Source organism: Lytechinus pictus, chromosome 8 (assembly GCF_037042905.1).
Source record: "Lytechinus pictus isolate F3 Inbred chromosome 8, Lp3.0, whole genome shotgun sequence".
Lineage (NCBI taxonomy): Eukaryota > Metazoa > Echinodermata > Echinoidea > Temnopleuroida > Toxopneustidae > Lytechinus > Lytechinus pictus.
Genome location: NC_087252.1, coordinates 2,002,965 through 2,029,614, shown reverse-complemented (window position 1 = coordinate 2,029,614; position 26,650 = coordinate 2,002,965). Strand labels below are relative to the sequence as shown.

Below are 26,650 nucleotides of genomic sequence, written 5' to 3'. Positions count from 1 at the left end.
AAATAGTGAGTGAAGGACATAACTGATTCTTTCATTTGCATCTGACTAATTTGTGCATAAATAACTATTTTGTGAAAAATAAGCGAAACTTTAAAATGTCATAGCCTTCTTATTTTACATCAGATTTTGATCAAATTTTCATCATTATGCTTGTCTGATTTTTCTCTATTGATTCAAATCAATATTTCTCTAAGGTGGATTTGACCTTTAACAAGTATTGGAAACAATTCGATACTCTTGGCAAGTTCCCTGAATTGACCCCCTAAACACGTACAGTGATATTTTTATTGTTATGTCACGGATGTCGGTCGTCGGTTTTACCTTCACCTACAACATGTACATCATTGGGTTTAGTCAGCCCCACCTCCCACATCTCGCGCAAATCGTACTCTAAACACGTAGTGTTGACTCTTGGGGCAAAAGAACATCCTTTATAAAACATTTTAGTTTTACTTTTTTACACCCTCGCAAATGTGACCCTAAACACGTAGCTTTCCTAGCGAAAATAGATATCATTTTTTCATTATTTACGTGTTTTTTGAGTCGCGCATGGTATCCACTCGTCAATGTAAGTGGCCCCCAGGGATCTATCATGACTCGATCCTGCAGAAGTTGATTTGATCTGTCAGTTCCATTTCTAGGCATGTTGGCCTGGATCCTGTATGATTGATCTATCATGACTCGATCCTACATAAGTTTTGACCAGGATCAAGTCTCCAGCTCCAGGATTTATCATCATGTGAAAGATCTCGCAAGAGTTCAGTTCCGATTGCAGGTGTTTTAGCTGGGATCCTGCAGCTGCAAGATCGGTCATTGAACACCTGTTGAAAGATCTTGGAGGGCTTTGCGCAGCTGACTTTGCCACCTACGTATGTGAAGCCCGTGTTTAGATTTAGACCTAAAATATGGGCATTTTGAATACACTTTTTAACACTGTGTAAGGAAGTTGTGAATGGGGGGGGGGGTCTACAAAACGTCGTTCATTTTCATTACATTTCTGTTATTTATCATACTTGTCAGCTTTGAAGGGCGTGCAGCCTATGGAAAACAACACATACAGCACCCCAAAGAAAAAAGGGGATGCACAGTACCCCCCGCTTCCCAGGGCCATGGTCTGCTTCTACTTGAACTTGACGTGAATGTGGGTAATAACTTTTTTTTAGCCTTGTGTTTCGTCTTTTTCTAAGCCAGAAATCAGTGGAGTGATGAGGCAAACAAGGGGGGCTTGGACGCGCTCCCCCCCCCCCCCCCTCACCAAAAAAAAAAGACAAGACAAAAAAAAGAGATCACGACCAAGAAAAAAAAAGGAAAAGGAAAGTGAATATTATGTATAAAATCTATCGTAAAATTTGATTTTCTTTTTTTAATAAAAATTCTTGAAAATTTTGTTCAATTAAACAGCTTTTTAAAAATTTTGCCCGATACACCATATCTGACGATTCGTAATTTTTGGCTCATTGCGCCATTGCTATGCATTATCATTTAAAGAACGTATTTTGAAATGAATATTACTTTTACATATTCCATTATTTTCGTTTATTCGTGTCTTAAGTCCTCAATACATCACTAAAACCGAGAAATACCTCCACAAGCATAATGTAACAGTAAAAAGAATTTTCCGCAAGTTTTCTCTCGCCATTTATTTTGGCCTCTCTATATGAGGGTAAATTTCATTCTTAGAAAATCATTTACGCGCCTAATGAAACCATACATTTGATTACCAATGAATATGAAATATGGGACAAAATGATCAAAGTATCATGATTAATGACGCGATAGCTAACAGTGTTGGTAAATATTAACTTTTGGGCGTTATCGACTCGTAACCGCAGATTATTTTCGCCGCGTAATGGAAGGTCTTCAAAATGGACGATAAACGGAAATCATTACTCTCTTTAGGCGTGGGGTGTCTCCTATTCTCATGCTCTATATGGTGTAAGTATTTATAATTTATGTAGATTAACATTCTTATTGTTTTTAACAGTAAGCATATTCCTCTGTTCAGTAGGAATGTTTTGAGAGTAATCTTCATCGGAGACCATGAATGAAGCAGTTAACCCTGAGCATTGTGTGTTTCTTCCCCCCATGTTCTATAAGCTGGGACATTTTAACGTATTCTTTGGAAAGTATAGGGAATTGTCGTCCAAGGAGGTCATACATAATTATCATGTGGTGGAGCATTTATATTCATGTGTATTGGGTGGGGTGGGCGGGCGTGTCTGTGGTTCGATGGGTGTGTATGTAGGTATATGCACATTTTTGTGTTGGTCTCTGTTTTCGGGGTGGTGTGGGTCTGGACTGTGTGTGTGCGTGTGAGACAGAGTGATGGTAGGCGCGTGGGTTTGAAAAGTGTGCATGTGTGTGAGGGTGTGTATGTGTGTGTGTGTGACCTAGTCATTTATGTTTTATCGTAGGGAATAACAAACCAATTTGTTGGTTGGTTGGGTGGGGGCGGGGCATGCCGATTAATCTCTCCCTCTCTCGGTCTTCTTTTACTAATTTTAAATTGTTATCAAATAAGTTTTTAAATAAGGTACTCATATTCATATGAATTTCAAAGGTGTTGCTGGAGATGTACCAGACGGCCGCGTTTTCACGGATCTCAACAAAGCCATCAAAAAAGGGGACGATATCGTTCTAAAATGTGAGTTTTACCGAGTGCCCGTTGCTGTCTACTGGAAGAAAGGCGATGAACTCGAAACTGCGGACAATCTTTTCACCTGGGTAAATATGGAAGGGACGAGAAAAACAACCGGACTATGTACCCAGGACAGCCGGTGTGACATGGCTTCGAACTATTCACTGACCATCAGAGATGCCCGGATAGAAGATGAAGGTCGATACATATGCCGGGTATCGAACTACCTTGGTATCCTGATGTACAACCAAACCGATGTGAAGATCTATGGTAAGAGTAGGGCGATATTCGTGATAATGTAGCGAATTAAATTCTCCATCAGAAAGTCTTTATAAAGTCAAGATTAATTTCATCATAAACATCTAGATCTGTTTTTCCTTTTCCATACATCCAACTCAAATGACATGGTTGTTGGTCAATTTCTCAGCAATTATACATTTTCCTCTACGATAATTTGGCACGTGTTTATTTTTATTTTTTTCATTTGTTATAATGCATTTCGGGTGTCATTTCATTGGATGCTGTTCAAGATGATTTTTAGATTGTTAATCGTAACCACCACTGGAGTTTATGCCCTACATAAATTGTATTCCTAATTATCCTAATTATCCTAATGGGAAGTTTTTTTTCTTTCAAATTGATCTAAGCTTCAAAGATACCTTGGATGTTTTATTAATGAGTCTCATGACACTTTACATCATCCCTGTAAAGGATGTTATCCATTTGGAATTCATTAACGTGAATGATAATCACCCGAAAAGCACTAAATCTATTCAGATAGGAAAGTAACACTTTGACGTTGTTTGTGCAAACAAGTTATGTTCATTATAACTTGAAATTGCCATGTGACCTTCACCTTGCCTTGCCTCTTTCTTTCAGCTCCACCACAAGAACCATTTCCAACTATCAACCAGTGTACTGATACAGTATCACCTGGCCTAAATACAACAGAGCCATCATGTCGTGTCCTGACTAATACAACCATCGTCTTAACTTGCTCAGTGACGAATTACTATCCACAGATAGACCTTTTCTTCTTGCATGGTTCTCAGAAGATGAATGCTGTTGCCAAGGAATGGGGTAATGATGACGGGACGAAAAATAAGTCTATTTCCATTGAAGCCCAACCAAGTCAAACTCAATACATTTGTGTTGCTTCTAATATTCCTGGGACAGGAGAACAGCAAGCCGCAACGATCTTCGTGGAGTCATCGACTGGAATGCCCTCGGTTACAGGAACGAGTAGAGCATTCACAACTGTTGATATTACGAAAGAAGAAAGAACTGGTAACCGTGCAGCTAAAATTGGTAATTTTCGTTACTTTATTTCTTTACAGAAATTATAAAACAATCTCAAAAGAAAACATAAGATATTACTACTATATCAAGCGCCTATTCCAGGGGAAATTTTCAATGCAAACAAGTAGGTCTATGTTTGTATTCAATGATATGCAATATTTCTTGGTGCATTTCTATTCTTACGGTCTTAAAGTTGTTGATAAATGTGTGCGCGGCTGTTGGCTGTGTGTGAATGAAGTGTCGACTGTTTCATTAATTGGTTGTTTCTTTTTTCATGACGCCTCGTTCGTGAATGCTTTACTGGGGGATGCTTCAGAAAACCAAATATTTTTTTTGACTAAAGTAGTCATGTTCAACTCACAAATTTAGAATAAAACAAAGAAAAATATATCGGTGGTCGACCCTTTTGGTGAAAATACCCCATTCCCGGGCCCCTCTATAGCACATGCATGTTTAGGCATAATCGTCACCTATCAAAGGCCAAGGTATATTAAAGCATTTTGCATGAGTCGTAAATCGTGTCAACCTAACCATGATATGGCTACAACCTCCTATATGAGAGGAAACATTTGCTGAAAAAAAAACCTCATTTTGAAAATGAATAGTGGATTTTAGCATGAAAATGTAAGAATGGTGACAATATTTTAACCGAGCTCAATAAACTGTTAAAAAATGTTTGAATGTCAGGCAATCGAGAAATGTCCTCATATGTCCCTCAGGATTTCCCTTGTAATTTTTGAAACCTTTAGATTACGTGACGTTGGAGAAATCGAGTGCTAACACCATATAAGTAAATGGTTGCCGTAACATTCATGCCAAATTATTACTTCAAAACAGTTCCGTTAAAAAAGGCAATTGGAAAAAGGGAACTTATAGCATGTGTATGTGCGTGATGGTATTTGTATGTATGTTCTTTGATAAAAAAAATTTCAGCTAATATTTTACGAACCTTTTATTGACTTGTCTGGCTGATTAAAACTTTCTTTCCTCTCTAAATCATTTTCAACGCACTGATGATCTGCAGTTGTTCCACTGTTCGTCCTTATTCTTCTTGGAGCGATTGCAGTGTTTCTTCGGTTGAAACGTCTTGCGTGTTTTCGGCAGAACACTTTTGATGGCACGACAACAACGGGTATGAACATTGAATATATTGGTTTGTGCAGTTATTGATTGGCATATTTATTAATCCATTTCTTATTGTAGACTAACGCGATAATTGATATAAAACTTTATTCGAAATATGCCGGGAAAATCCACGGCGCAATATTAAAGCCAATATAACTAAGCACGTGCAAGAAATAAACAGTAATTGAGGATTAACGATCTTTCGAACATAGCCACAGAGCAGTGTGAAGGTAATGATTTACATTATTGAGGGAAAATTATGTTGCTTACAGTAAATCCTTAAATGAGGTATGATGATATCAAGAAACCCGATATTAAAGAATTGCAATAAATATGCTTCTCTCTAATTCGATTTTTTTTTCTTAGCATGTTCCCTTCGGTTGACGGGTGAGTTTCTGTGTTGATTGTGTTCATGTATAATTTTTTTGAAATTATATAAAGGCAAAATTTGATCTCGCTCTCTTGTAATTTGTTTGTCATTTCTCAAACGTACGAATATATTGTGATTAGATATTTATTTGTACTATTAATGATTCAATGAAACATTATTTCATTTAGATCGTACTATCGCGAGAAATGATGGCCAGGAAAGTATCCCTATGATTGAACAAGCACATATTGATGGTAAGATTGGCAGTGAGGTCTGTATGATGTTTGTTGTCATAGGCGGCGGAAGCGGGGGACCTGTCCCCCCCCCCCCCTTAATTTGAGGTGGATCCCCCCTTACATTTTTACCCCTTTTTTTGCTTGTCAAAAAATTTTGTCGGTCACCCCCCCTAAAATTTTGGTTGCTAACCTTTTTTTTTTGCTTTTCAAAAAAAAATTGGTGGTTTCCCCCCCCCCTAATTTTTTTTGGCTTCCGTCGGCAATGTTTGTTGTAGCAATCTTATGATTCGTTTAACTTCTAACTGAAGTGTTAAAAGGTGAAAGTATACATGAATTAAAATAATGACAATTTTCCACTATTTTCAATAGTGCTGCAAAATTGTATATGTGATCTATTTATCCAATCTTAGTACATTAGTGCTTTATTTTTAGTCATGTGTAAAGTACCCTTGCGAGAGAAAAAATGAATTTTGAACGTTATTGACTTTCTAAAATGTGAAATGCTAAGGGCGTGATCAAACTACGAGTGTGTAAGACATGTTGTATTGTGGATATTGACTATTTGCATAGAGTCATGTGCATTTTATATTTTGAATAAATATCATCCCGAACTTTGCTTTTCAACTGACAAGATTGTTTCATTAATTGCTTTGTTCATTACCAGGTGAAATATCCTTCTACGAACTCTGGTCACTCGCGTATGACACATCGATCAGTGATATGAAGAAATTACATCAGGCCCTTCTTAATCTTGGTATTAAGGATGCAACAGAAGAGATGAGGGCACCTGAAGTATACAATCTTCTCTGCAAATGGAAAGATGAACATAGAAGCGATAAACATGCCAACAAACTTCAATCAGCGTTGCAAAATGCAAATTTTGGGACGCGATGGCAGAATCTATGTGGTACTTTTAAAAATTTTGATATTACTACTTTCGGTATAACTACCAAAACAGATATTACTATTTTTTGTTCATGCAACAGAACAGGGTCGAAAATGCTGCACTGTAATATGGAAACTTAAAAGTGCCACCCAGATGTCCATATAATCGTCTCGTCAAGTTTACATCTCTTAGGGAAAAGAATAAGATGACGAGGTCTACATCTCGTGTGAGAGATGATCAGATGACAAGATCTTGGATATCGTAATGTCTACATCTGTTAGAAGATATGATCGGATGACAAGATCTTGGATCTCGTCATGTCTACATCTGTTAGAAGATATGATCAGATGACAAGATCTTGGATCTCGTCATGTCGACATCTGTTAGAAGATATTGGATCTCGTCATGTCTACATCTGTTAGAAGATATGATCAGATGACAAGATCTTGGATCTCGTCATGTCGACATCTGTTAGAATATATGATCAGATGACAAGATCTTAGATCTCGTCATGTCTACATCATGTGGGAGAGATGATCACATGGCAAGATCTAGGATCTCGTCATGTCTGTTTTAGAAGAGATGATAAGATGGCAATATCTTAGATCCGAGATCTTGCCATCTGATCATCTCTCCCACAGGATGCAGACGTGACGAGATCTTGCCATCTGATCATCTCTTATATGAGGTGTAGACATGACGAGATCCAAGATCTTGTTATCTGATCATCTCTCACACGGGATGTAGACATGACGAGATCTAAGATCTTGTCATATCTGATCATCTCTCCCACGGGATGTAGACATGAGGAGATCCGTGATCTCGTCATCTTGTCGTTTTTCCTTAGAGATGTTGACACGAAGAGATGATTATATGAACATATTGGTGGCACTTTTAAGCTTCCATACTGTAATTAATTGCGAGGTAAAATTTTAGTGAACACATAATGTATTAAATTGTTTATCAATAAACTAAGATAATTAATCAGAGCAATGTTCATGAAATATGGTAGTGGATGAAACTCAATCGATATTATGAAGGTGTCCAATAACAAACTTCTGATTCATAATTCAGTATTTTCTTTAAGTTACCGTCAACAAGTATACCGTGTTTCGAATTGTTTTGTATACCTTGCATATAAATGATATGTTTGCATTTCGATAGATGGAAATATACTGGGAATAACCATTGATAATTATTAATCAGTGTATGTCGTTTCATCTTACAGAGCAGCGAAAACAAACGGATAAAAAAGTTCCACAGGCAACCGTAGAACAGATAATAACAGACATTGTAGATCCCCAGAAAATTCAACAACTTCTTCGTAAGCTTTACGCTGGTGGAGCTGATTTACCTAATTTACATGGAAATGTAAAAGACCAAAATGAAGCAATAAAGTTGTTCATGGAATGGCGATGCAGCCGTTTCGTTGAAAACCCGAATGCTGTCCTAAGCCTTGCTTTAGCTAAGTCTGGATGCTCAGATATCAGCAGGAACTTTTTCGCCGGTAAGAACTTCATACGATGTTCATTTATAATAAAGACATTAAAAGAGAGTGAAACACTTGATACGAGTTAGCTTGTGTAGGGGAGAAAAATTAAAAGAATAAAATAAACGAAAAAAAAAAGAATAATATTGGCTAACAATAAGAAATATAGATATTTTAAAGCTATGCGTTATCGTTTTCATATTAAAATCTTTTCCAGGAATGATATCGTTTCCCGAACTTTGGAAATTGAGCCGGATGATGGTTCAACATGGGTGTGGTGCACAGGCTATATTTGACAACCTTAGTTTGGAAGCAGGAGATAGGCTGACAGAAGAAGAGATATATGTTGTTCTGTGTGATTGGAAAAGGCAAAGCACAACGGTTCATCAAGGAAAGCTATTACTTGATGCACTAACGAAGGCTAATTTCAAGGAAGCATGGAAAGATATAATGGGTACGTCGCCTAGAAGTATTTACAGATATGATACTTATGGAGTTAAAGTAGGACTTGAGCAGATGGTTGTCATTGGTTTTTTTGTGGGGGGGTCTTCTTTTTTTAGCATTTAAAAAAATGGTGCAATTCCGACTCTTCCAATAGAGGAAATGACTTCCCAACGGAAGATCTCGCAGAGTTTCCTACAACGAAAATACAAAACCCAAACTAAACCAATGGATAAGTGAAGTGATTAATAGGGGAACTGTGACTCTATCTTTAATATCCAGATGGAGTTATAATATTGTGGGTTGGACATTTGAAAAAAATGGAAATCAATCTCCTGTTTGGGTATTTAACTCTGGAAATATTTCTAAAAAAGATGAAAATTCTGGTTCTCATGATTGCGAATTTTTTAAACTTGCAATATTTTTTTTTTCTTTATTCATAATGCTTTTCAATAACCAGAACCTGAACTTTGCTGTAAGGTTTAGAATTCTTTGAAGGTTAATTCAGAAAATATTTTCACTCTTTTTCTCGAAAAAAAAAAATGATTCTCATTACTCAAATATAAGAAAAACTGTAGAAGATTGATAAATATTGGACGACTATATTGACCACGCATTTTTTTTCTTTGCGAGATATCAAACTTTCTATGTTTTAAATCTGACAGCGATCTGTATAACGTAAATCTTTTTAGCAACTCACAAATTACATTTTGTTCAGAACTCAGAGAAATGGGGAGAACAAATGTCTTAGAGGACACAATCGAACATATCCTATGGCAAATAAAAGATCCTGGCAAACTTGGACGCTTCATACAGAAGGTAACTGGCAAAATCTCATCTGATGGTGACTCACAAATAATTCATCACAGCGACATCAAGGAGGCAATGAAACATGTAGTAGAATGGAAACAACAAGATCTTGATGAGAACCCAATTATCTTGCTAAGTCATGCTCTGGAGAAGACTGAATGTAGACCAATAGACAGATTATTTTTCAAAGGTAAACATTTTGTTTCAGGTATGATTGTTGTGGGGTGTTTGAAAAGTTGTGTCCGTCAATAGGCTATATTATCTTAAAGTTATCAAATTAGATTTTGTCCTTTCAAAAGAGGTTTTTACAAAGTCATGGTCAACAATATTTATAATTTTAATTTCACCATCTGATCATGTGATTTAGATTTAAAGAAAGAAGTTGTACTTTTAATCCTATTCCTCCATATTCTGATTTTTTTTACAGCTTTTAAAATATTGATTTTAAATTTGGTACCAAGGTTTGATCCGAATTTAATCTTGATTTCATTTGTTAACTTCAAGTGCCACATCACCACATAGTTGACCTCATCGACAGTGAGATTGAAGGGTTTACCGACAGGTTGACGAGTCGACACGTTAAATCTTTGTTGCAGTGTGTAGATATCGACTTGAAAGAGGACGCAATAGTTACTGCAAATAAAGCCACCCTGTTCGAAACGGAGGCGATGGTAAATGACTGGATCAGACAAGCGGCATGCAGCAATTACGAAAAAAAGTTGAAGCTTCGTGAGGCATTAGACAGCATTGGTCGACAAGACATAAAAGGTCATAGTAATATGATATTCTTCTTCTCTATAAGTACAGGCCACCGTCTGGCGTATTGTCGTACTGTATTACATGTATATATGATTTAACAAACTTGATTTTGAGACTAAAATATGGTGATGGTTAACGTGGTTAATGTTTGGAGAGTAGAATCATCATGAAAAATAGATGACGAGAGATCCATGGCTGTGACGTCTGTGCCTTAGTTATAATGAGCAAAGAAATTGTCTAATAAAGCAGCCGATTAGCCCGATTTGTCTCATATGATAGGCATAAATAGTATGGTCTCTTTATAGCGTGGAAAATATCCCAGAGGTGGACACGGTGGGCAAAAGCATGATTTTTTCCTCCATACCTTTGTATCTATATGAGGATTAAACGTAGAATATGCTCAAAAAATCTGACTGCAGGAACAGTGACAAAAATGTCAAAATTTAAGAATGTAAAGTGGTCTGATATATAGACTAGTGCCAGTGCAAAACTCCATAGCAGTGTATAATTTTGCTTTATTAGTCTTTAGATTCAAATCCTTTTGAACAAAAATTATGTTTGTCCTGAAATCCAAATACACCAGAATAGTTGAATTCAGGTTCATAAACGGGCTAAACGTGTCCTATGACGTAATCATTGTAATGCGGTTTGAAGACATTTAATAATGAATATGAATATTTAGCCCAAGATGAATATTTGTGCCAATTTTTATGAGCACTGGCTAAAAAATGGGGAATTAGTTTGATTCACAAGGAGTTCCCTGCATTTCTGGCTATAGTATCTGTTTACCATGGAAACGCGATGTCTGACAAATGTAAAAATTGCGTCATGCACATTTTTAACTCAAAACCAACTTGAGCCAAATCTCATAAGAATTGGTTGAAAACTGATGAAGTAGCTCAAATCGCAAGATTTTAATCTAATTTTTGCCGAATAATATCTTGTTACCATGGAAACAAGATTTCAGACACACTCAACAAAATGTCTCTTGCACATCTTCACCTCAAGACCAAATAGAATTGATTATAAAAAAGAGGAAGTATTCTAACTGCCAGATTTGTACCTATTTTTTGCTATAAATTATGTTACAATGGCAACACACTTTCCAACACACGCGAAAAAAAATGACTTGCACATATTTATCCTAAATATATACATACACACGACCATAACGCCCTCCACCACCACCCCTTTAGCAGTTAGCCCGTTTATGCAACTGAATTCAATTATTCTGGTGAATTGGAATTTCAGGACAAACAAAATTTATATTAAAAAAGGGATTGAATTTAAAGACTAAGCGAATGCAAAATTGTGCACTGCTATGGAGTTTGCACTGACATTAGTCTCAGACCACTTTATATCCATAAATTTTGACATTTTGACCAATGTTTTTTTTCACTTCCTGCAGTCAGATTTATTTTAGCATACCTTATTTTTAATCCGTATATTTGTACAAAGGTCAGGAGAAAAAAAATATTGCCTTTTTTCCACTGTGTCCACATATTTTTTTTTTTTTACTAAAATACTTTGATATTGAAATTTCAGTTGTAATGTTTTTCATAATACAAAAAAAACGTTTATTAAATTATGATATCAACTACCCTTTCTTACATGCACATATGTATGATATGTTTCATACAGATGAGCTGTGGAAAGACCTTAACCCTGGCAGAGACCTGGGAATTCAACATGGAAGAAGATCATCTGGCCATTTAAAACATGTAAAAGGTACAAAATCAAAAATACCGGGAAAATTAATATTCATGCACACATACACACGCGCACTTTTCTGATAAGGGAATGGTCTGTTACCCCCCACCCAACATTTACTCACTTTTCAAGAAAAAAAAATCATCAAATCATTAATATCATATAGTTAGCTCGGGCAAAATCATTTTTATGATATCAAAATGCTTTGATTGGTCTTCTTCGGGATTCTAAAAAAAAAGATCTCTCCGTCGCTATAAGCTTCCTCGAAGTTATCTCAAAATGATTTGAACATACAGTAAGTTTTCCCTACTTGACATTACTTGTTAGAAAGGCTTATCTACGGCATTACGAAATATTTATTTATTTATTATTTATTTGAATTTATTTATGCAGGATAAAAACATGATCAGCACAGCTGTTTTACATCATGGTCCTGATACAACAGGTTAAAAAAATGAATATAAAAAGAACAAATACAATTCAATTTAACCAAAAGACTAGGGAAATAATGATATAAAGCTAGTGTTTAAATGATATATAGCAAGTGTTTCAAATAGTGCTTTATAAGATAATGTGTCGTTAATAAATTGAGTATTTCCAACAAGTTTGAAACCAATATTCTTTAATTTGGAGTGACCACATAATTTGGAAATGTCCACCCATCAGTTTTATTATCCGTCATCCCCTCCTCATAGACTATTTGTTTAGGGCTTATTTATCATGTTACTTGCAAATGAAACGCGTATTTTTTTGTGGCACTTAAAAACACTTTATATGTCTATCACATTGTATTTTACATAAGGTATTCAGGTAATGATTGACGATATTTTGTTTTCGTCTATTTTCTTCATATCACTCTCTTCGTCATCCTTCGCCACCCCCCCCCCTCCCTCATTTACACACTCTCTTTTCCCCCTGCATGCTTGTCCCACTTTTCTATTATTCATGTCTTGAGATACTTACTGAAAGAAAACTTAAGATTTGATGCAATACTGTTAATATGTTTTTGTTTAATTGCCAATGTTCCTCATATTGAATATTTGCTTTGTGCTACTTTGTAATTTCGTTTCGAACAAGAATAGTGACAAATGCAAATGATGTCCTAAGAGATAAATTCAATTCACATTAATCCCCAGTTAACACCGTGAAGACTCCGGATAATCTGCTCAGTGACTCCATCAATGACGAGGTTCTTAGAATCGCTGCCTGCCTTCCCACATATAAGCATGACAAAGTCAAACGAGCTTTCGGAGGAGACCAAGAAGGTGGTACTTATGCGGATGTGATAGGAGCGTATGCTCGAGGTTGGATGACAAAGCATCCGAAAGAGAACGTTGAGAATAAACTCCGTGAAAAGCTGAAATCAGCAAAAGTTATGGGTAAATATACTTTGATTCCGCAGAAACGGGCCAAAGGCCTTATAGAAAAAATAGGCCTACGCACTTTATGGAAATTAATTTAGAATGCTACAAAATACAACAATTTCACTCGAAAACGATCAAAACATGCCAAATAATTATGACTTGGTTTTAGCAGGATCTTGTTTCCATGCATTTACGTGTAGAAGGTTTGTTCATTTTGCTGTTAGACGTTATTCATACATCTGAAAATAACTAAATGTAAATTGTTGATATTGTTGGCCAAAACTTGCAGTTAAAGACACAAAATATTTCCAGTGTACATGGTGTACATTGGGTTTGATCCTATTATATGATTATGGACAATGAAGGAAAGGCAGAATAGTTGCGCATTAGCACATTTGAGTGCATATTTCGAGGGGAGGCTATTTGAATACCCTCTGTGAATTTATGGATGCTAATCATGATATAGATTGCATGAGAAAGGTCTTTATTATCAGGTCTTCTATAGAGATAAAGTTAGTTGTAAACGTATATTATTAATGTTACTCCCTTCAACTAAATTTGCTATTGATGTCATACAGAACAAAATTATATGTAAGTCTTCAAAGAAAAGTTTCAGGTGTCGAATCACGTTCGGTCACAAACCTAACTTTGACCACAATCAAACAATAGAGAGTACTTTTAATGGCACAAGATTATTGTTCATATTTTTCTGGATGTTTTATTTAAAGACCTTCTCACCACGAGGTCGAACAACGTAGGTCTATGCGAGTTACTTGACATTGCCTTCCGCCTACTCCTCGAAGATGTGTATCCGCTAGCGAAGGCTCTTGATATTTCTGACGAGACATTAACAAAATACAGAGTCCAGTACGCACCTGACCATCTCACTAAGGGAACTACTGCTGTATTAATAAAACTTCATGACTTCATCAAAGGAGATAGGAAGAAATTAAGGGAAGTTCTTTCAAAGATTGGATACAAGGACATAGCCGTATTAATTGGATGTGGTAATTCAATCGTTTCATTTATGTATAATGGATAATATATATCGTATGATCAAATGATAGGTATAATGTTGATAACCAACAATGTCGGTTATTTCTTACTCAATATTCCACAAGTCATGGTCCCATGATAGAGAAAAACACCGCCTTTCTCTCTCTCTCTCTCTCTCTCTCTCTCTCTCTCTCTTTAGTCTCGTATTGCAGAATCTAATATTCAATTCATGAGACGTGTGTGATCCTATTGGTCATCACTGGAGTAAATATATTTGCATCATGACAACAGACATATAGGAAGTCAGAGTGGAAAGATAATTATTTTCGTCCTACCTAATAGTTTTTTACGTCACCATTGTTTCGAAAGAGAAAAACAATACTCTTTACTTTTCAGCAGCATACATCAATATATAACGTTACGTAATAAGTAAGTATTAGAATGGTTTTTCTTGAATACCTAATGTTTATTCCCCACCTTATAGGTCATGAAACATCTCTAGCTGATGCATTTGCACTATTTAAGAAATCAAAGGATTATCAAGAAGCTCTAAATAGAATTTCTAAGAACTTAGGAATGGGCCAAAGGAGCAGTGTGATTACCATAATAAGAGATTGGAAGTTCATGGTCCATCCACCAACTTACAATTCAAGAACATCTCTTGCTGATGCAATCTATCCCGTCCAAGGTAAAGACATAGCTGATGGAATCCTCTTCGGTAAGTTTGATCCTAGGTAAATAACCTATGCCATTCTCTTTTTTCCTCGAACTCGATCGAAGATGAGCAAACCTGGTACCTTCTTATGAAATTCATTTAAGAACGAGAAAACAAAAGTTATTCCAAGGGGACTTCTTAAGAACCCACATTCTGATTCGGCCCACGTTCCATTATCATGATTATAGCTGAGAATTATGTAGTCAAAGAGTTTTATCATAATTTGTACGTACAGTCAACATAGAGCATAATCTATCAAGCGTCCTCATAAAAAAAGTACAGTTTGGCATTAGTACCAATGTTATCAGGGTTTTATTTTTCATGTTGGAGAATTAATGTGATTCATAGCAATATCAAACCGATAGCTACCATGTTGATTCATTTCTTGCAGGGACTTACCTTGGAGATTGCAGTAAGAACGCAGCTGTCTTTCAGGAGTTAATCAATAATATAGAGTCTTTCGAGCCATCATTGGTCAGGAAGATCCTCGAAGTTAGAGAGCCAAAGAAGTTGCCTGATCAAGCGCTCCAAACCGATAATGAAGTTGCAATCCCGGAAGATGACAGCCAGCGAACAGTTGATACAGACAGGGCTAAAGAGATATCGATTGATTCTTCAACAGATCCTACATCAGAGCACATTAAGCTTAATAGTGGTAGGAAGGATAATACTAAGGTCATCCATCCAGATAATGCAATCTAATGAACACATTGCGTTTTACTTTCACCTTCGTAATGATAATGATATGTTTTAAGGATAAATCTCGAACCCCCCCCCCCCCCCCCCGCCCTCCCAATCTTATGTTGGAGCAAAATGTTTTCACGTTTTAATTTTTGGCAAGACATTCATTTTCATGATTGAGTCAGATGCATAAAAAAATGGCAAGAGGTTGCTTCAAGCAAAAGCAACAGCTGACCAAGCAAAAGATCATGCCTCATCAATTGCTTCATTTTCATAGGCATAACCCTTTACTAGTGCTTGAACCCTTTTACTTCCTTCAGAAAGTAATTGGTAGCGGTTTGAACATTAGCGACGTCACGCGACTCACAGAAAAAGGCAGGTCTCGAGCACAAAGATGTGGCAGTGCAAATTAGCACTTCTTATAACAACTTTTCCTAAGACTTGGTGTCAAACAAACTCATTTCTTTTTTATAATTGTACATATTTGGCATTTGGTTGCACTTACCGTGAGGAAGAAAACATGCACATGTAGACTTCTGTACCGCTTGGGGTTTTCTCTCAGGTTCATAAATATGATAAGAAACTCGAACGCCCTGGTCAAGCAAACGCTTACGATGCTCTTACGGAGCTTGAAAAAACCCAAGCAAGTGCTTAAACGCACAAGCAAAATGCTCGCTTTACGCATACGCTTTTTAGCAATAGCTTAATTGTCAAGGAAATACTAGCAGTCAGTTGGCAATTGCTTGAACTTACTATCAAAAGCATTTTCTCGCTCAGTTTTATGCAAACGGAATCAAGTAAAATCCACGCAAAAGCCGTTGCTACTTTTTTATGCACCTGACCGGCTTATTATAATCACTCGGGTCGCGTTCGCGTTCGAAATCACTCGGGTCGCGTTCGAAATCACTCGGGTTTTGGATTTTTGGCGATTTTTTTTTTTTTTTTCAATGCGATTTTTTTTCTAACGGTGTCTTCAATGGGACAAACACGCTGGGAAAATAAAATGAAATTCAAATTCTAGTTTCGTTTTAAGCCGGCAAGTGCCTTTAATAAAATGCACTCGCCTACTGCTTAACATAACAAACAAGCAAATCAGCCATGTGGCTCAACTATCCTAGAATACATCCAGACTTCTACTTTTTTTTATACGAGGACTCCGAGTCGGAACTTGTCATATCTGCCACATCGATATTACATCGTCATTCCCATGTGCGGACATGCATGCCTGCATGCAATAGCCCCAAGGCGGGACTCGGCCACGGTCGGACACGGCGTGCATCGGTAGCATGGAGCAAGCTAGGTAACGTGAGTCGAGCCGAGTTAGATCCCACGTTACAGTGCCAGTCAGTCCGCAGCTCGTCCGAAAGTATTTTATTCAGCTGTATGCATAGCCAGCCATCCGTGGTTTAATGCATATATACGTAATTAGACCAAAAACTTCGGTCTCCTAATGTTCGTTGTTCCGCTGAACTCCGTTAGCTCCACTCACCAATACAGAGACCGAAGTTACTGTTACTGTTTTTCCCCTTTTAAGTTTATTTTCCCTTTTTTTGGTGCATTTTAGGACAAAACGGAATAATAATCTTTATTTGATACAGTTTTGTTCATATATTTTTATGAAATAAAGACAAAAATCGATGAGCGCCGTCTGGGGGATTTTGCATTTTTAACCCCGTAATGATGGTTGCACCATAGCGAGCCGTCTGTGTACGAGGAGAAATAAAAATGTTAAAAAACTCCTCGAAACAGGCGGCTGCCAGCTGTCTAATACGTAATGACAGTTGGCTAGCCACGATATCGCCTTATCAATCCCTATTACTTACTCCTCCTTTAGGGCTCTCCCTGTATTTATAAACATTAAAATCCCATAGACGGAGCCCTAAAGGAGGACTAAATAATAAGGATTGACAAGCGATATCGTGGCTAGCCGACTGTCTGAAAGTGGCAGAGTGGTTTTGAAGGGAAAAGAGGGGTTGATGGAATAATTTGGTTGATTATGAATTTAAAATTGATTATAAAATCGATTTTGAAATCAATTTTACAATCGATTGTAAAATCGTATTTCAAATTGGTTTTAAAAGCTCAAACATTTCTGAGACAGTTGGCTAGCCACGATATCGCCTTGTCAATCCTTATTATTTAGTCCTCCTTTAGGGCTCCGTCTATGGGATTTTAATGTTTATCAATACAGGGAGAGCCCTAAAGGAGGAGTAAGTAATAGGGATTGGTAAGGTGATATCGTGGCTAGCCAACTGTCTTAAGTATGTTTGAGCTTTTAAAATCGATTTAAAATCGAAAATCGAATCGGCGATGTTTAAATACAAAGGAATACATCAAAATTTTGTTCGCGATCGCGCGCATCTTCCTGACAAAGTCACAAAGACAAATGCATTGGAATGGAAGTCGCCAACATGCGCGATCGTTTGGAACATGTTTTAAAGGGGTTTTGAGGTGTTACTGCTTTGAAATAAACCGAGTGATTTGTATTAGAAAGATAAATGAAAGACGCATCTTCCGAGCAAAGTCGCAAATGAAAATAAGATGAAAATAATTCTCATAAATCACAGATTAATGAACGATCGGCGGGACATCATTTATAAGTATTTTTAAGTGCTAGCGATTTAGAATTATTGCAATGATCTCTTGCTCTCATACAACGCATCATCTTAAAGTCGCAAGTGCAATTAAAATGTAGTAGAAGTCGCAAGCACGCGCGATGAAATCAATTTTAAAATCGATCTAAGATCAATTTTAGATCAGTTTTAGTATTAGTTTTTAAAAGCCCATTCACATTTTTACTGATGCTGACGAAAAGTGTGTTTGGTTGTCAGAGCATTATTTGTCCTGCGTCTAAATAACTGTGTCCGATCGAGGGACCGTTTTAATTTCGGAAAGGTAGGAGAGACAGAGAGAGAGAGAAAGACTGATCCCCGTTCAGCTCAACGTATACGTTTGGCACGCGAGCACAAAGAAGATCAATTAAGCACATCACCTAATGCAATGTTTCGAGAATTTAGGTAGGGAATTTTTTAGGTCTCCAGTTACTTAAAACATGATATGGCCATTTTATCTATAAAATAAGAAACATTTTATGAGAAATGGACAACAATTTAAGAGCAGAATTTTAAAACGCCGATCGGAAAGATCGTCCTCAAAGCTCATTACGTATTAGACAGCTGGCAGCCGCCTGTTTCGAGGAGTTTTTTTTACATTTTCATTTCTCCTCGTACACAGACGGCTCGCTATGGTGCAACCATCATTACGGGGTTAACAATGCAAAATCCCCCAGACGGCGCTCATCGATTTTTGTCTTTATTTCATAAGAATATATGAAAAGAACTGTATCAAATCAAGATTATTATTCCGTTTTGTCCTAAAATGCACCAAAAAAGGGAAAATAAACTTAAAAGGGGGAAAAAACAGTAACTAATTGCTTCGGCTGTCGCGCAACTTCACTTCCCCGTTTTATTGGAACTTAATGCATAAACATATGGCCATTGAGTCCCTGTACAGATCGAGCTAGAACTCCGGTCTCTGTATTGGTGAGTGGAGCTAACGGAGTTCAGCGGAACAACGAACATTAGGAGACCGAAGCTTTTGGTTTAATTACGTATATATGCATTAAACCACGGATGGCTGGCTATGCATACCGCTGAATAAAATACTTTCGGACGAGCTGCGGACTGACTGGCACTGTAACGTGGGATCTAACTCGGCTCGACTCACGTTACCTAGCTTGCTCCATGCTACCGATGCACGCCGTGTCCGACCGTGGCCGGGTCCCGCCTTGGGGCCATTGCATGCAGGCATGCATGTCCGCACATGGGAATGACGATGTAATATCGATGTGGCAGATATGGCAAGTTCCGACTCGGAGTCCTCGTATAAAAAAAGTAGAAGTCTGGATGTATTCTAGGATAGTTGAGCCACACGGCTGATTTGCTTGTTTGTTATGTTAAGCAGTAGGCGAGTGCATTTTATTAAAGGCACTTGCCGGCTTAAAACGAAACTAGAATTTGAATTTCATTTTATTTTCCCAGCGTGTTTGTCCCATTGAAGACACCGTTAAAAAAAAATCGCATTGAAATAAAAAAAAATAAAAAAAATCGCCAAAAATCCAAAACCCGAGTGATTTCGAACGCGAACGCGACCCGAGTGATTATAATAAGCCACCTGACCCAATGTCTTGTCGATTCAAGCATTTCTTTATATGGGTTACTTACAAATCTGAATGAAAAATACTTACGTACTCAATTGCCGGAGTTTTTTTTTTTTACCGGAGTTTAATTTAATGAAATATATGTGTTTAATGATACATATTGATGTAAATTTCTACTTTTTATGTATTCTTTACATAGGTAAAGAGACAGAATCGGATCGTACAGATGATGTCGCCCAGTACAAATTAGCGGTCACAATGAAATTAGCTCAGATTCTTGATATACCGACGACAAAGTTATGGGAAACCCAAGATATCTCTCTCATGCATGTCCTCGAGACCTGGGAAGAAATGTTCAGAAAAAATCCTATGGCAAGGGATGAAGAGATAGAGCTGAGTAACAGACTCCTAAAGGCTGGGTTCAAGGAACTAGCATTGGAAATAATTATCGGTACGGAACATATTAAAACGTATTTACATGATTTATGTCACTTCTGTGCCACGAAATTTACCTTCTTTATACCTAAGTTAGGAACGGCAACTTTTGTGGAGTATAATATTTAAACTGAATAGGAAATTAAAGCAATTTACGCTTATCGATAATTAGATGATTAAATAGCACAATGTTAAAAATAAGAGAAGAAATCATTTTGTTCTAGGTTTTTTTCTTTGATATATTCATTTATCTTACGATGACTAATCTATGTACGAATTAAACCTTTGCGTGTATTACCAAGTTCGCAAGAGTTCAAAAGTTCAAAGATGGCCCATTGGGACTTTCATGCTGAGTTCGAATGTTCGCCGTAAAAATAAAGTACATGTCGGTTTTCCATTGGCCGTTAAAGGGATGCTCCGGGCTGAGAATAATTATATCTAAATAAATAAAGTAAACTTCACAGAGCAAAATGCTGAAAATTTCATCAAAATCAGATAGCAAATCACAAAGTTATCGAATTTTTAAGTTTAGAAATATTTTGTGAAAACGGTTATATGCACGTCACCATTAATATTCATTAGGTGGGCTAATGATGTCACATCCCCACAATATTTTTTTTCATGTTATTACTGTAACATTGGACGTCTCAGTAGGATCACTATTCACATAATTAATCACACGACTAACAAATAATGACATCGCAGACGGTTTCTTTACATGATAACACAGTTCACTTGTATAATCTGTTTTCCTGCGTAATAACACTTTTTACAAATCCGTGGCACTATTCTCGCTAGTCTAATTCCTAGACACTACAATTACATTAAGTCATAATTGATTTTTTTTTCCATACATGTGTAAATGGTGTGTCTACATTGTGATAAAATAGGTTACAGTAATAAATAACTAATGCACTTAATCACTTGTCAATCCAATCGTTTTGGTTCTTGGTAGAAATATTTTCAATAAACCTAATTTTATATAATAAAATACAAAAGAACAAGTGGGGATATGACATCATTAGCCCACCTGATGAATATTCATGAAGACATGCCTAGATTTGTTTCACCGAAATAACGCAAATCTTTAGAATGCAATAACTTTATTATTTGTTATCCGATTTTGATCAAATTTTCAGCATTTTGCTATGTGAATTTTACTCTATTTATTGCAATATAAATATCTTCAGCCTGGAGCATTCCTTTAAGTCTATACAAATGCCCTTGGTTCGTCTTATCTAGAAATACGTCTATTCTTCAATTTTGTTTTGTCACTCAAAAGTTCTCTTACGTGCCACTTCACGCATGTTTTCAAATCATACGTAATAAGATCTAGTTAAATTGTGACCCGGAGTATAAGGTATGTTTTGCAAATAAACGACAAACCGCTGATGGAGTTTACCTTAAGAAAACAGGCGCGTAGCCAGGGTGGGGGCGGACGCCCCCCCCCCCCCAAAAAAAAAAAAAAAAAAAAAAGAAGGGAAAAAAGAGAGGAGAAAAGGAAAACCGAAGGAAGGAAAGGGGAAAAAGGTAGCTTTGTGGGCTTTCCTTTTATTCTTTTTTTTTCAAAAAAAAAGAAACCCCTTCACTCTAATTGCTCTAAATTTATATATATGAATTTTGCTTCCGCGCTGCGCGCGGTTAAATGGCAATATTGCAGTTCTCCTTTGTTTTCCTCACCCTTTCTCTAACCCTGTTTTTCCACCTCAGCTATATGTGTTTCTTACCAGTTAAAGTTCAAATATATACATTAGGGCATGCAATTAGAGTAAGGATAGACCGAAGTATATGAAGTTATATTTTTTTTTATTGGTCGCGCAACTTCTGGTCGGGTCGGCCCCGGGTGGGTAAATTTCTTATATCAATTTCTGCCGTCACCTCCATATAGGCAACTTCTCCCACTGTTCAGCTCATTACTAAACAACCATAAGGGGGCAAACAGGTTTCTAATTTTAAAAGAGGAAGTTATAAAATTCGTGTCGTATTAAATTAAAAAAATACAAAATTTTTTTTTATCTAATTCTACTTAACTTCATGTCAATTTCCTACATATTCATCTCCTGTCCTGTTTTGCGCCCTCAGTTTGAAATTTTGAATGACACTTAAATTTCTTTATCATTCAAAATGAAGCGCATGAGGATAAGTTATACATCATCCTGTTTTATATAATTTCAATAAATGACAGAAGTTTCAACTTTTTGCGCACCATTTTCCTTGCAATGAAGTTCAATAATCAAAGAGGGAAAACAATTTACGAAACGTCCGCCCTTTGAAATTTCAGAGTTTCATTGCTCTGCGCGGGGAGGAATATCTTCCTCCCGGCATATATCTTTCTTCTCCTCTGTTTTGCGAGTTTAACTGTCGCGAAATTGTTTGTAATCAAATCTGAACTTTCCAAGGGAAGTATTCAATACTGATAACTTAGAGAACACCCATTTCTCGGGACCCTTTTCTTTAAAAAAATGATAAAACGCTTTAGCTTCCGCGCTTCGCGGGGGGTCAATATTATTTTAGTTTTATCCGTTTTTTGTGCGTTCACAATCACTTTTGAAAACAAGGTTCAAAATCACAATATAGTCAACTAAATTGGGGCTGATATAAGTACTAGAGACAAGAGAAACGGCTCCTTTTCATTTTAATTTATGAAACACCGAAAGCTTCGCGCTTCGCGAGGGAGGGGGAAACTCCCCCTCCCTGCACCCACCCCCTAGGGAGCGCGCTTCGCGCGCTCTGTAAGTGTTGGCACGCTTCGCGTGCATTTACCGCCCCCTCCAAAATGAAATCTGGCTACGCGGTTGTAAGAAAACATATGACCATGATGACAATAATAATGATGTTCAAATTTGTGATACAATAATATATATAATCTCGACATTCGTAATGTATTTCTACGTCTTTTCTCATAAGGTTTCACACCGAGGTCCAAGAAGCAAAGAGAGAAAGACAAAGCAAACTCCCTTAATGGACCGCATGGTCAAAGCTTACATCGCGACCATCAAAACACATCCAAGCTAAAGGTCGATGAGGACCATAAAGACATCGGACGCAATAACAGCGATCAAGACACATCAGCAGGTGTTATGTCAAAATCACACCAGGAAGACCATGCAGATCACGACGGAAAAAATTAAAACCTGTGGTTATTGTTTGTACCCCCCCCAGAAAAAACGTGAATGTCACTATTGAATTTCATTGGTAGATTATTTTAATTCATGTTCCACGAAAGGGTAGTGGTGTGAAAGATATAATCTTTAAAAATATGTGTTTTTGTTGGGTAAAATTTACCGATTTTGCATCATTCAGAGTTTAGTTCGAGTGGATGCCCGATCAGAAAAGAACATCTACGTATATTTTTTTCTTGTTCATATAAAAAACCTTCTCAAGCATAAAATACGTTGAAAATTGAGCAGCTTTCTAATATCAAATTACTAGGTATGTAAGGTAAGTGATCAAACGCCATTAACAAATAAAAATCAAATCATAGCCTATAGAGGGTGCTAGACTTAAATTCAAATCCTAACGGCCGGAAAATGCCAAATTGAAATTCTGTTTAGTAAGAAAATGCATTCATTGACTACTGCGCCATGGTATTATTCCCCATTTTTCGCTGTTGCAACGCAGATGGACTTTACGACGGTATATTGATTTTGGAAGGGACTTTTGGGCCCGTCGTCATGGTCGTAAAACACTGTTCTGCAATGTAAGTTGTGTGACATGATAATTTTTTTCGTTCCGCATCTGCAACGGAAAACATTCAATCTGCGTTTCGTGTGCAAAATTATGGTTGCTACTATGGTAACAGCGATAAATCCGATTTAGGACGACTTTCCAGAGCCAAATTTGGTACCTCCCAGAGCTCAAGAGGCCGCCCGGGGGGCAACTTCCACTGACGAGTTGATATCAGCCGCGACCACGCGTAAAAAAGGGAAAGAGTGGGCAGGTACCTACGTATAGGCCTATATGTAACGTTATAAGGGTGTCAAAACGATGTTTAAAATACTGAAAAGGGGATATAATACTTGTAGGGTTTCACAAGCCAAATACTTGTTAAGAGATGCATTTTCATAATCTGGAAAAGACTTGCTTCCCTGTTTATGGTGCTTTTCGAAATCCCATGGTCGCGCCTGGTATCCACTCGTCAATGGAAGTGGTCCCCCGAAAATTTGAGTCTAATCCCCCATTTGGGGGGAAAGTAAAACATAATGCCCATAGAGGCATATCGTTTGTGTAGAAGGAGCAAGGAAAAGAAAAAACCGCAAAGTCGGATGGTTTTCAGACCGATAGGCCTATTGCATACGCTGTGTACATATCAACACATGCGAAATGGTTTAGCTGGATATGACCATGGAATCAATTGCCAGAGATCCACCGATAATCCACATTAGATGCAACATCGATTCGATGGACTGTATTGATTTATATCTAAGTTTGAATTCAGTAAGTTTCTCCTCACTCAATATGTACTCGATTTGTTTGAAAAACTACTTTCTTTAATATCCATGTCATAATATACGATTCGCATGTCTCCAGCCAGCTGGAGTCATGATAGTCATGATAGTACAGCCCTGCCACGAGCTCAGGCGGGCGTATGCTATGATGACCAGTCGTACATGCATGAAAGCGGGATTTTGACAATTTGGAATGGCATGCTGGTATCGCATGAAAGAATTTTGCACACGAAAAGCAGATTTATAGGGCCTGTAATATAAAGCTCAGCAATTATTGTGGAACACTTTCTACGTTGGATTCTATTGACTATGATGTACAATCAATCTTGAAAATCGAGTCTGTGATTAATCGTTAAATTTTGTGTTACCGGATCCTAATGTCGCGTTCCAGAGGTTTGCGAAAACTCGCTATTATTGGGGGACAAGAAACGTAGAGAAAATTGCATCGGAAACTTGTAAACGTAGTGGTGAGTGTTGGCAACATTTAGAATCACTAATAAAAGCAGGGCTCCCGACATTTTGAGCTGTACATGATCTAATGATCAAACCAGAAATTAAATTGTATAGTAAAAATTTACAGTAAGTATAAGAGAATAAAGAGAACCGAAGCGACATCAACAACAAAGACTCCTGAGTCAAGTATTATCATCGATTAGTCACAGTAGAACCGACCTCTTTATTGTCCAGATATGCTTGTCAGTATGTTCACAGACGTATTATATGAATATGTAAACATGAGTGTCGATCTATTTTTAAAGGAAATGTGAATTGTTTTAGAACATATTTTCCATAACGCACGCTAAGCATTGCTACCTAGTTTTGAAGAGCCATTCTTATTCTATCAAAAGGTTTGGTTCATCTTTAGAACGGCATTGTAATGAAAATTATATTTCTCTAGTATTAATCGGAGTATCGGTCTATTGATAAAATTGATATGGAATGTTAATATTTATTATGATTAATTATAAACAGCTATTTGTCACTATTTTTAAGTTCTTATATGTAAATTTATGTTACGTTTAGTAGTTTGATAATGTTTTCCAATGCTTTTTAAACAAATATTGACATCATATTGCATATTGCAATTTTTTAAAGTTGACAAAATTACTGGGATGCAAAATCAGTAATTTTATTTTAATAGGTTGTTGTTGTTTTTTTATCCATAGTGAGTAAAAAAAAATGTCACATCAGTTTAAAGTCGTCTCGTCTGAAGGATGAATATTTAATCACTATAGATATTCCCTGATATAATTAATCTCCCCGCAAATTTTGATACCATTTCCATATGGACCTCCAAAACGTGGACAAATCTCAGTTGCGCCAAGTGAGGAATGAACATAGTGTGAAAAGTAACTTGTGTGCAGGCAGAAAGACATCTAACCATTATTCCACCCACACACACACCTTTACACACACCACACACCCACAAATAACACATCACCTATTTCGCACATACACACACCACCCATACACCCACCTCGACACGCGCGTCTTAAATTATTCATAAACACATAAAGCAGTGTTTACATTTCCTATTTCCCAATTCTCAATGGTTATGTTTTTCGTTGATCACCAACAGCCAACGGTCACATTGTTCATCTTCAAAATGGCTTGCCTGATTTTGCAGCACTTCACAAAATGTATGAATATGGGGATGTGTGAGGGTGGTGGTGGTGTGTAGGATATGTTATGTGATTTGTATGTGTGTGGACATGGCCCTGGGCAGCGGGGGTGCTGCGTGTATTATTTCCCATAGGCAGCACCCCCTGGAATGCTGGTATATAGAATGATTTCTAGAATTTGAGAAACGTATGTAAAAAGACAATCATTATGTGTTTAAACCCTTTTTGCGCTTGTCATATTTCTTGGGACCAAAACGACCTTCATTTTTGATTGAGAACCTTTTTTTTTTGTGCTTGTCAATTTTCAATTTGGAGTGAAAACGTTTTTTTAGCATGTCATATCAACACTTCGGCGCCCCCACCAAAAAACAAACGTTCCCAGGGCCATGTGTAATGTGTGTGGGGGTGTATTCGTGTATCTGTGTGAGTCTGTACATACATGCATATCGTAATAAAATGAACGGTTT

General features: G+C 37.0%; 1 protein-coding gene across 1 annotated transcript; it reads left to right on the top strand.

Annotated features, from left to right (window-relative positions):
- The first annotated feature begins 1,822 nt into the window (after positions 1 to 1,822).
- LOC135154836 (uncharacterized) lies at positions 1,823 to 25,545 on the top strand. The gene is made up of 17 exons (XM_064103026.1): positions 1,823 to 1,935; positions 2,561 to 2,908; positions 3,518 to 3,946; positions 4,962 to 5,069; positions 5,621 to 5,686; positions 6,333 to 6,575; positions 7,783 to 8,061; positions 8,261 to 8,497; positions 9,203 to 9,484; positions 9,799 to 10,062; positions 11,695 to 11,781; positions 12,900 to 13,142; positions 13,856 to 14,134; positions 14,608 to 14,841; positions 15,230 to 15,493; positions 19,878 to 20,129; positions 23,021 to 25,545. Exons 1-17 carry the CDS (start codon positions 1,866 to 1,868, stop codon positions 23,242 to 23,244), a joined length of 3,909 nt encoding a protein of 1,302 aa, XP_063959096.1. The 5' UTR covers positions 1,823 to 1,865; the 3' UTR covers positions 23,245 to 25,545.
- Positions 25,546 to 26,650: the final 1,105 nt, after the last annotated feature.

Bases quoted from the DNA above. Each gene is read 5' to 3' on its own strand.
- LOC135154836 (XM_064103026.1), top strand. From the start codon at position 1,866: ATGGACGATAAACGGAAATCATTACTCTCTTTAGGCGTGGGGTGTCTC. The intron at 2,909-3,517 runs GTAAGAGTAGGG...TCTTTCTTTCAG, and splicing joins AACCGATGTGAAGATCTATG to CTCCACCACAAGAACCATTT. The intron at 13,143-13,855 runs GTAAATATACTT...TTTTATTTAAAG, and splicing joins GAAATCAGCAAAAGTTATGG to ACCTTCTCACCACGAGGTCG.